This window comes from Ammodytes marinus (assembly GCF_949987685.1).
Source record: "Ammodytes marinus genome assembly, chromosome: 13".
In the NCBI taxonomy this organism is placed as follows: Eukaryota; Metazoa; Chordata; class Actinopteri; order Uranoscopiformes; family Ammodytidae; genus Ammodytes; species Ammodytes marinus.
Genome location: NC_137217.1, coordinates 415,251 through 427,361, shown reverse-complemented (window position 1 = coordinate 427,361; position 12,111 = coordinate 415,251). Strand labels below are relative to the sequence as shown.

At 42.6% G+C, this 12,111-nt stretch overlaps 1 protein-coding gene across 1 annotated transcript in view; it reads right to left on the bottom strand.

Moving 5' to 3' along the window:
• The window catches only part of galm (galactose mutarotase), a 142,695-nt gene that overhangs the window by 93,482 nt on the left and 37,102 nt on the right, over positions 1-12,111 (bottom strand). The window contains exon 3 of the mRNA XM_080039125.1: positions 4,994-5,148. Within this exon, the coding sequence (XP_079895251.1) occupies positions 4,994-5,148 (155 nt within the window). The remainder of the gene's footprint in view (positions 1-4,993; positions 5,149-12,111) is intronic.

Here is a 12,111-nt window from a genome sequence, read left to right as displayed (position 1 = left end):
GGGCATACTTGTGACTCTTGGAGCTTGTCGACCTTGATGTTGGTTGTCAGATATGCCCTCTCTCTGTTGTACAATCCTGTCAAGCAACAGACATGATATTTCAGCTCTTGTGCCACAACATCTCCAGCACTGAGTTTTGCCAAAAGCTTTCCATCATTTAAAGTTTTGGCACAGTCATTGAGTCTTTTGTTGAGTTGCATGGTCATTGCTTGTCTGAGATCAGGTACTGGAGCCTCATTCTCACACAAAAAGCATTCTGATGTTCTATCTTCAAAGCTTTGTCTTCTGACTTTGCTGCATTGGTCGTCACTTGTAATTTGAAATGGAGATGATCTTTTCTTTGCCCGTTCAAGCTTGCCATTGTTGAACATCCTTCGACAGCTCTGATGGTATTTAGCATGTTTTTTTCTTAAAGTTTCCTCTATGCCCCCCCCCTTCATCTAATCTTGCTGGGTCCAATAGCATTGGCAATTGATTGATGGTTTGAAAGAGTGGAACATTTGATGCAATATTGGAGTAGCCATCTTGCTCAGTACTGTAGCGGGTTGGAGGTGATTTCAGGTCTTCATTTTTTTTGTCCTCTTGACACAGACAACACTTGTTCCAGTCCGTTTGCCAGTTGGAAGGAAACTGAGCTAAACAAGCCATGTTGTGGGTTGAGAATGAATCAAGGCCGAGGGATTATCCTTATACCACCTTGTGTTGATGCTTCAGAATTGTGGGACAAAGTGTTCTGAAACACACAAAAAACACCAACTGCTATTACACATTTGTCACAAGAGGCAGGACAAGAGCATATTTGAAGGAAATAGTGACACAATCTTTTAATAAGCATTAATTTCTTAGCATAAATTAACAATTTATAACTGCTTAGTTAATGCTTAAGAAGCCTTGACTAGGCATAAACTAACTGGTATGCTTAGTTAATTCGAAAGTAAGCATTAGTTGTCCAAGCATGCTTTTGTTAACTAACCATTAATAACTAAGCATTCTCAGTTAGTTAATGCTTAATAAGCAATAAATAGGCATTAACTAACCATCAATAGCATTAACAGTTCAATAATGTACCCCTACCACACACTTTCAGGAATAAATTACACAAGCCTTGGCTTATGGAATTTGACTAAAACTTGAAACAAAGGGCTGATAAAATGTCTTCTAAATTTGATATTTCCTCGAAAGGGGGGACTAAGTTAAAGGTGGAGTCAGTGATTCTGGATATTCCTTTTTGTCAAAATCACATTTGATTAAAATCAGTGAATAGATGGATAACTAGCTTGTGCTAACTTGACTGCAACTTTAACATGAGTTAATTAATTTGCTAGCTGGCTACTTAGCTTACTATGTTAGTTAACTGTCAGTTAACTATTTACTTGTAAACCACATTCGCTGTATTGTTTTGGTTTACTAAATTAAACACTTTTATTTGATTAAATAGACATTTTGAATTCAAATTGATAACTTATATTACTAGTTTGGGAATAACTTACCACAGGAGGATGACTTGAGCTGTTTTGTTCACGCCGGTGGTTGACAGCAGTTTGCTGGTTGTCAGGGTTTGTTACTATGACACCAACTGCCAGCAGATCATTGAGAAGATGGAATAAGGCAGGATTGCCTTGTGTATTCGATAACTCAATCAGTTTTAATGGAAATCATACCATATTTGCTGTGAACATCTGTGACACTTAAATGAAGAACCACATGGATTTTGGTTACCTTAGGTGGTTGGCTGTTGCGCCACCAACCGGCAGAACATAACATTTACTGACAGAATCGTCTAGTTTTTGGTACATTTTTACATTGACCTTGCCCTAAATGCATTTTCTTGAATACTGGTGATCTCAAATGTACCACTAAATGAATGAGCATACCTAATTTAGTTGGAAATGACATCTAAACTGTTTTTCTACATTGCTTTTTGGCAATATTATGAGCGTTTAAACATTAGACCCAGTCCATCGGCGGCCATCTTGAAAAATGGCAGCCATCTTGAATTTTTTACGTGGCTAACGTGCTTTTCCAAAAGAGTGGCTCTTAAGGTATGCGCATGCAAAATTTGGTGCTTGTATCACCATTTGAACGATTCCTCTGAAAAATTGCATTTATCTGCTGCACTAATTGTCCTTGACCAAATCTGAAATGAGTTCTTGACTGAACTCTAAGCTTTCTTGGAGGCCCTTTATATCCTCCATCATAGCATTCAACATATCCAGTTTGTCAAGTTTCTTGTTGATGGACTGTAATGTTATCACCTTACTGTCCCCCTCACTAATTGCCAATGCATCATCTGATGGATAATCATCACCACTCTCAGCATCAGAGCATGTCTTTTTATTTGGAGACGGTTTAACAAAGTCAGTAATCTTCTGCGACTGGGTATCTTGTTTCAGCTTCTGCCTGTGAGGCCTTGCAGCCCTTATCTGTGATTTACTCATGATATCGTAGTGATAACTATGAAGTTCCAAAGCTTACTTATCTGTTTTAGCTAGATCCAGTGCACCTCTTGTAACCCTGGTTACCCAGGAGAGCTGCAGTCAATGTGGTTGTAGGATAGCAGCTGGAGGCTAGCAGCTGGAGGCTAGCTTGGTGGTTGTAGGCTAGCAGCTGGAGGCTAGCTTGGTGGTTGTAGGTTGGAGGTTAGATGCTAGCTGCCAGAGGCTAGCTTGGTGGTTGTAGGCTAGCAGTTGGAGGTCAGATGCTAGCACCTGGAGGCTAGCTTGGTGGTTGTAGAACATTAGTTGGTGGTTGGAGGCTAGCAGCTGGAGGCTAGCGTGGTGGTTGTAGGCTAGCAGGTAGAGGCTAGCTTGGTGGTTGTAGGCAAGCAGCTGGAGGCTAGCAGCTGAAGGCTAGCTTGGTGGTTGTAGGCTAGCAGGTGGAGGCTAGCTTGGTGGTTGTAGGCTAGCAGCTGGAGGCTAGCTTGGTGGTTGTAGGCTAGCAGGTGGAGGCTTGCAGCTGAAGGCTAGCTTGATGGTTGTAGGCTAGCAGGTGGAGGCTAGCTTGGTGGTTGTAGGCTAGCAGGTGGAGGCTAGCAGCTGAAGGCTAGCTTGATGGTTGTAGGCTAGCAGCTGGAGGCTAGCTTGGTGGTTGTAGGCTAGCAGGTGGAGGCTAGCAGCTGAAGGCTAGCTTGATGGTTGTAGGCTGGCAGCTGGAGGCTAGCTTGGTGGTTGTAGGCTAGCAGTTGGAGGTTGAAGGCTTGGTGCTTAAGAATGTAGATGTCCAGTGGAGCTTAGAGATAGCGCTAGCTCCAGGAGCCAGGATGGACCAGGTATTTTGCTGTAATGGTATGTAGATCTTCTGTCCAGGCCTAACAGGCCCGAAAACTCCCACTTAGGCAATCATACCAAAACTTCCTAATCAGTTGGTCATAGTTCACTATACAGCCAGGATACAGTTAACAGACCAATAAATACTGTAACAGACCAATAAATACTGTAACAGACCAATAAATACTGTGGCAGGCAGTAAAGAAACAACTTGCGAAGGAGGGTGAGACATTGAGTGCATTAGCTGACAGAATTCCAGGGGTGCCAACACTTTTGTCCATGACTGTATGTGTTAACAAGAAATTGAACCGGTGTACCTAATAAACTGGTCAGTCATGGGTATTTTAAAGGCTAATTCAACAAAAACAGCTGAAATGTCAAGTGACAAAGTTACAAAAAAGGTAAATATTTCCAGATCTGTCAGGTGTTCTAATAATTTTGGCCACCACCATATACACTCATCGGCTACTTTATTAGGTACACCGGTTAAATTTCTTGTTCATCATCATCAACCTTTATTTAAACAGGCAAAAATTGATAAGAAACAATGTCTTATTTAAGCAATGGCCTGGTAGGAGGTAAATGACCTCCTGGGGGGAAAGGGGAGAGGGAGAGAACAAGACAACACTGTACTATAGCCAGTACAATCACACATAGACAACAATAACATATTCAACATAGCAACAGAAGTTAGACAAACAGCAGTAACATACAGCATAGCAATAGATAAATGTACTAGATCACGGTGAGCTTAGACTGAAGCAGCTACAGGTGTGCTTTATAAATTTTGTAAGGGCCTGTTTGAAGAGACTAACAGAGGTAAAGGATTGTAACTTTAGGGATTTTTGAAGTTGGTTCCAGCTGTCAGCGGCCGCAAACTGGAAGGAGGAACGGCCCAGGGAGGAGTATGCCCTAGGAGCATTTAACTAATTGAGGGGGGCAGAATGTTAACACATAACTAATCGGCTTATCACATGGCAGCAACTCAATGCATTTAGGCATGTAGACCTGGACAGGACAAATTGTTGAAGTTCAAACCGAGCAACAGAATGGAGAATAAAGGGGGTTTAAGTGACTTTGATCTTGGCATGGTTGATGCTGCCAGACCAGCTGGTCTGAGTATTTCAGAAACTGCTTATCTACTGGGATTTTAACGCACAACCATCTCTAGGGTTTACAGAGAATGGAAGGGTTTTTGAGGCTGCAGCCAGGTCCAGCCTGGAGGCTCCTCTGAAGTGTGACAGAACATCCTGTCTGTCTTCTTTGTATTCTGGCATCAAAGTTTTGTTGTGCAGCTGTCCACATTTTCGGAAGTTGTTAAAGGGATAGTTCAGTATTTTTGAAGTGGGGTTGTATGAGGTACCTATGCATAGTTAGTCTGTTACCTTGTTCTTCTCTTGTTTGAGGTGATAACAGCCTCAAATAATAGTTTATTCAATTGTGCAATTGCTGTGTTCTCACCTGCACAAAAGATCTGCACCAAAGGGGAAACGCACATGAGTTCGATTCAACTTAACTAAACAAGACAGCTGTGAATACACTCCAAGATACTTTAAATCTGTAGAAAATCATATTATGACTTCATCAACTGGGTGGTGAGACATATGGGAGATAGAAACAACAAATTATGCTGTTTTTTACCACTGAGGTTTGTCAGGAATTGTTACAAGCTTTCTACAAACTCATTCAAGTTGATGAAACACAAATACGCAATCACTTATTCTTACCTTATTGAAGCCCCGTAGCCCTCCATGCAGTGCATTAGGTCCATTATTGACATCTAATTGGTACTCTCTTCCCTCCATTACAAAGCTTCCCCGTGCGATTCTGTTGGCTACACGGCCCACTACAGCTCCCATGTACCGTTTATCTGACAGATAACCTGACAACACATCACAACACAATATTGGTTATTATTTTTCACCTTCACCAACATAATGCATGGCTCACTTACTGTCTCTCAGCTCTTGCCAGAGGCAGAACACATTATTGTTCCATCTATGCAAGTTCATATACTTCTACTACTACAACTACTAGGGGTGTAAATCGCTGCTTTCATCACGATACGATATTAAATCGATTCATTAGACAACGATATGATATTTGCCGATATCTAAAATCTGCTGCGATACGATTTCGATTCGATTCGATTCAGGGGCCTGCGATCGATATGAGACGATATTATATGCCCATTTAACACAAGATGGCCTATCTCGTTATCTAACAATACATGTTGATAATAGAATAGCCTTCTTAATTGTTTGTATAATCTTAATCCATTGTATGCATTCTGAACACTAAAGATCTTGAAATTAACAGGATAAACAACAAATTTAAACTGCTACCTCGGCTATTTCCCTCTTTTTGATGACATTTTATTTAATGTCAAGGGGACTTCCTTATAAAATACCTCTATCTATGTAAAATACAGCTAAAAAATATAAGCTTGAATTATTTGATTGAAAGATTAATATCTTTCATAAGCTTAATATCATTCATAAGATTAATATATTTCATAAGATTAATATATTTCAATCTCTTACTATTATTCATATCTTAAGGTGTAGTGGCAGTAAACAATGCTTGGAGTGACATTTGAGTAGTTTTGGGCCGTGTAGGGTTTCAGAGCACAGGACTGAATTGGTGGATTCCTCGCTAGCTTAGCTCATTAGCCTAATAGAGCTATCCTCTTTAGCTGAGGCTGCGGTGGCTTGTAAATTCACCCCGGGGAGAGGGTGACCGCCCCGGGGAGCGCAGGAGCTTCTCACCGCTGAGAGAGCAGCCGAGCCGCGCATTCTTGGAACTTTACACTGCGAGCCGGGCAGCGCTGTGCTGGACAGCCCGCGGGGATAACAGCCGAATGCCACGCTAGCTCAGCTGCTAACCCCGCGAGCCTGTCGAGCGGCGCGCTGCCCCGGTAAGCGCCGGCTCGACTGCTCTGTCAGCGGGGATATATGATCCTCTGCCCATGGTGCAAACACCGACAGGTCTGTTACCGATGGTTTCAGTGTCCGAAATTAACTTTGATAATCATAACAAGCGTGAAAAGCCTGCTGCGGTCGGGCGGAAATGGTGTCACAAACATCCGGGCAAGGACATTGTCAAAATAAAAGCATATACAACATCGATTTGTATCGATGTTTGGACGTTGTATCGATTCAGTTGGATCGTTCGCAAATCAATCGATGGATCGATCTACATCGATGGATCGTTACACCCCTAACTACTACTATGAAGAATATGAAGACCTGCCTGCATGACATATATCAGTGGTTTAATTCAAATTTGATTTAAACTTTATTTAACCAGGCAGGGCAAAGTGTTGTTTGCATTTCAAAGTAAAATTTCTATGATCAAGGTTTTTTGATTATTGTGTCTGAAAAGTTATAGACAAGTTTGAAAACATTTGACAAATGTATTAACGCTTTAGTATGCTACACTATCTGTCTATACAATTAACATGATATTAGCCCTATGCTGCATCATGCTAGTTTTTCCAAAATGCTGGGGTTGGGGTGATTTGTGCCAAAGGCCCTGGGGTGAGTTGTGCCAGTGGCATGGCTCTATACCAGTGGTGTCCAAACTTTTTTCACCGAGGGCCACATACAGAAAACTCTACGAAGGGCCGGGCCACTTTGCAAAAATAACACATTTATCAGGACATGTAGCTGCTCTGATGTTTAGTTTCATAGTGTCTTCGTAAATTGTAATCCTTCTTCACGGCAACACTTTACTTGCACATTAAACAGATACATTCCCCCTCTTGTTACACCCAGTGTTTTCTGCTTTTGCGTCTAATGTCCAGCTTGGTGAAAATAGTAGCCAGCCGAGATCCTGCCCCTCCAAGGGGGGTCCGGGGGTATGCCCCCCCGGGAGATTTTTTTAAGTTTTTAAAGTGAAATGCATGAATCTGGTGCACTTAAAGAGGGAAATTAAGAGGCTAAAGCTGAAGAATTTTGTATGAAAAAAATGGAGACACTGTGTCAGATGAATTAGAAGCTATTGGAGAAGGACACATGGATTTTCCATAATAATATTAATTTAAAATGAAATATTATGCAGGGTCCTCTGGGATGGGCTTGGTGCTCTTTATCTTTTATGGGACATATTTATCTGTAATATAATGAATGCATTTAAATTATTTAAAAATTAAATAGAGCCATATTACATTATATTTTTAAAATGTGCCACGGGCTAATCAATCAGTTTTAACACCCCTGCACTAGTGGGTTAACTAAGAAATGCAAAAAAGAAAAAAAAAATTCTAAGGGCCATATTACATTATATTTTTTAAATCGGCCGCGGGCCAATAAAAAGCGGGCCGTAGTTTGGACACCCCTGCTCTATACGCTGGTCACAAAAAATCAAGTGATTGTTTACAGTCGCTCAGAAGAGACTGATATCTCCGTTCCACTTAACGACACCACTGATGACCAGACTGATGATGATGGTGACTTTCATTGTGAGCTTTGCAGGTAAAACCATCTATACCTGCTAGGCTTTGTTTAAGAATTGACCTTCAATCTTTGTAAAATATTTACTTTATTTACTTTAAATAAAGCTTAAATGAGTCATTTTCTAATGGGGTTGTCTTGCTTTTATATAACGTTACAGTTTATGAGATATATATCAATGGCACATTTTACCCCAACGTTGTGCCACGAGACCGCTTTTTTTCCGAAAAGCTATATTTCTTAAAGAGTTTATTTCATATCCAAAGTTATTGTTGCCAGGGATGCAGCACATCCTGAACTATATGCACATATTTTGGTTGGAGATATTACTGTCAAGGCCTCACTTTAAAGTCACTTTGAGTAAAAAGTGGCACAACTCACCCCACTCTCCTCTACTTTGATTATGTTATACTACTGCTGTAGCACCCACCAGGGCATAATAGGCCTGAAACAAGAGAATATGGCAAAGCTTTATGTTTCTTTTTTCTGGAGCAAGACAGTGTGTGCGCCAGAGAGAGAGAGACCTCTCGAAGTTAAAAATACTCCGCGGAGGAGACCTGGCACATCTTGCTGCCCAGTATATTCAGGGTTTGCTCAATAAATTAGAATATCATGAAAAAGTTCATGTATTTCAGTAATTCTATTCAAATAGTGAAACTCATATATTATATAGATGCTTTGCACACAGACTGATATATTCCAAGCAAGGGCGTAGGAACCGGGGGGGACGTGTCCCCTCCAATATTGGAGACAGGCGCATTTGTCCCCCCCAAAAATTATACCGCAAAGAGAAAAATATTTGATTTTGAAAATGCTTTTATTTTGAAAGCGCAACACAGCTTCTTGTCACCGGCCTCCTAAATGTGTTTGTTTTGCCCCGAACCGAGCCTTTAAGGTAGCGCGCAGGGTTGGGAGTTTAGGCATTCAGGCGGGAGTGCATTCACCGTCGGAGGTGAATGTAACTTACTCGGCGGAAAACAGAAACTAACGGAGGGGAGCGGCTCACTGTAGAGTCCCTTTAGTCGCGCTGTCAGTTTTCCGTCAGGGCTCTGTGTATCCGGGCTCGAGACATACAAACAGATCGCGGAACATTCACTAACGAAACAGTTAGTGGCTGAGCGAAGAATGTGGACTACTGTAGGCTACTGGTGCAAATTCCACAACTCATTACTTGTGTTACAGTTTAGTACAATATGTAGGCCTATTCATTTATATTTGGCTCCTCCACCAGTCCAGGCAGGACAGGATAGTTAAGTTTCAGTTTCGTTTTTCATCTCGGTGTCGGACAGCTGTTCGCTCAGCTGATGGGCTCGAGCCTCACGGAGCAGACAGTGCGAGTCAGTCTAAAGTCAGCGATGATCACTCTCAAAAATCAAAAAGCTAAATTATAAAATAAAGCTATCTATTCTTCCCTCTATCTGTCTGTATAGGGCCTATATTTCTCTCTCCACTGCACACTTATGCCTCGTTTCCACCGAGTAGAGCGGGTCGGATCGGAGCGGTTCGGGTAGTTTGGCTTTTCATTTGCCAAAAGTTGGGTAGGGTACGGTTTAAGCGCACCTAACCGCTCTGAGCCGCTCCCGATCTCAGTACTCCTCCGTAGGGGTACTAGCCGCCTGAAAGCGGGCCGAAACGGCGGAGCCGTCATTTGATTGGTCGAAATAATCATTTCCGCCATGTGTAGTCATCTCAGCAAGAGTGAAGAGAGTCTTGTGTATTGGCGAAAATGTGAGCACAGCAATGTTTATTGTGTGGTGTTTTTCCTAGTCAATAAATTAATCAGTTGGTTACACTGTGTCCCACTAGTCACGTAGCTGCCGCAGCCAGCGCTGTTCTCTCACTGTCTCTAGCAGTTGCAACTTGCACCGAGCCGTCTCTGTGTGTTTTCGCCATAGACAGTAGGCTAGTAAATACACGCTCACAACAACACGGGGGGAATAAATAAAGAAACGGCTGGTTTGACCAAGCAAAAACGAGAGATCGCTGGCTTGTGAGCGCGGCACTGTTTATTGTGTGGTGTTTTTCCTCGTCATTAAATGAATCAGTTGGCTACACTGTGTCCCACTGCTACGATGTCACGTAGCTGCCGCAGCCAGCGCTGTTCTCTCACTGTCTCTATCAGTTGCAACTTGCACCGAGCCGTCTCTGTGCTCACAACAACACGGGGGAAATAAATAAAGAAGCGGCTGGTTTGACCAAGCAAAAACGAGAGACCGCTGGCTTGACCACAGTTGTTCCACAGCCCGATAGTTTAACCCACATTCTGGCGGCGGCTATCGCAGTCCAGCCTAAACCCCGCCCCACCAGTAAGGGTAGGGTCCGCGGTGGAAACAACACCGAGATTCTTAAAAGTGAGCTGTCCCGCTCTGAGCCGCTCTGATCCGACCCGCTCTACTCGGTGGAAACGAGGCATTAGTCACTACCACTAGTTTTAAGGAAGCAGAAGGAGGATTATACCCTCATTTTGCACTTTATTATTTTTAAATATTAGAAGATTGCAGGCAAGTAAAATACCACCAGCCACTACATTCTCAATGATAGAGACGAATAATTACCTTTTTTTCTTACAGTTTAAATCAAATATTTGAACAATACAGGAGAATAAATATTTGAAAGCAATAGCCTACAGAATGCATGATATTACTGCATTGTATTGTATTCTATTTTTGTCACCAGGAACCTAAATGTTGTCAATTAGCCTACTTTACATATATTTGGTGCATACATATTCACCAGAATGCAGGAAATTAAGTGTTGAATGCTCAAAAATGTATGGGGGAACACCCAGGGACGTTGGAAGTAGGGGTGCGGGGGGTGCGGCCGCACCCCCCCTCACCACCGCCTGCACCCCCTCTCCGTCCCCCTACACTTTGCCCTGTGCTCCCGCGATCGCTCTGTAAACAATCTCATAGCCTAAGTCCTCTTTCCCATCTCCTGCTCCCTCACATCAACTTGACAGAGCATAACACTATAATATATATAGCTTATAGGCTATACAGTATACTATATAGATAGATTACATATGCCCGTCGCATTTCTTCACCGTGCCCAGGACGAGATTACGTTTGTGCCCCGCCTTCCCATGCGCACTTCGGTAGAGTCAGGGTGCTGAAGGGCGCGCACTAATGAGCACTAGGTTATCATTAAAAATCCAGTCTGCTAAGCGCCCTACCACAGAGGGGAGAGAAAAAGAGAGAGAGAGACGCGCTGACAGGATGCAACGTTCACCTGCGCACCTGCTCCTCCAAGGTGTGTGCCGGTATCGTGCCAAGTAACCGCTGATAAGAATTGTGTCCCCGCCGGCCGGTGAGCGCGCATGCATCAAGTAAAGGCAAACATATTAACACTTCATAAGGTCGTAAAAAAGTCGGGTCGTCTTATATTCGGGGTCTAGTATTCGGCGTCCAGTAATGGACTGCCCGTTACCAGAGCGGTCATTCAGCTTCAGGGCCTGTGTCCAACTTGTGTTTATTTGATTTTTTCGGGTGGAACCAACATTGGCTGTGCTCTCAGAAGCGGCCGGGGCATGCGTGTGTGCAATGGGAGAGAGAACGCTTTGTGTGGAGAGAAAAAAGAGGCAGGGGAAATCGCCAAAGCCAATGCAAAGCCTTGAGTCATTATGTTGCGAGTCAACGTATCAGAGACAGGAATCGGCTGTGCGATGGACTTTTACTGTAGCTTGCACTGCTGAGGAGAGATTGCCAACTGCGCTGTCCTTTTACGCACCGCCAGGGCCGCCGTAATGTTTAGATATCATTTGCTTCAACGTCCTTATGATAATAAGAATGAGAGGCTTCATTAAAACGCTGTCCACGCTCTGTCTATGCGGTCGTTGTGATTGTAACTTTGTCGGCTGTAAACTGAAACTAACGGAGATCGCGGAAGCCTTCCCCTCGTGATGGGCACTGCCCTGGTTATCATTCAAGAACTCAAGAATACAAATGTATGCAGAAAAGGAACAAATTGGTGAATAAAAATTCACCAGAATGCAGGAAATTAAGCATTTAATGCTCAAAAAATTCTGGGGAAGTACCACCAGACCCCCACTTATAAATTGTCACAACCAATGTTTAATCAAAACCTACGTCCTTCAAATTCAGGATAAAAATAAAAAAAAGGCTATAAGGATACTTTGGAAAATTCATAAATGTTATTTGCTTTTATAGTTTTAATTCTAATCAAATTATTTTAGATATAAATAGGCTATTTTATCATGGTTATAGATTGCTAATTTTACCAGTAGCCTACTGCTTTGTCTGATAGCGCTGCACCTCGGCCAATTTACAGCACCCCCCCTAAGAAAGTAGTTCCAACGTCCCTGGGAACACCCCCAGACCCCCACATTAAAATGTGTCCCAAACCAAGGTTTAATCACAACCTACACCCTTGAA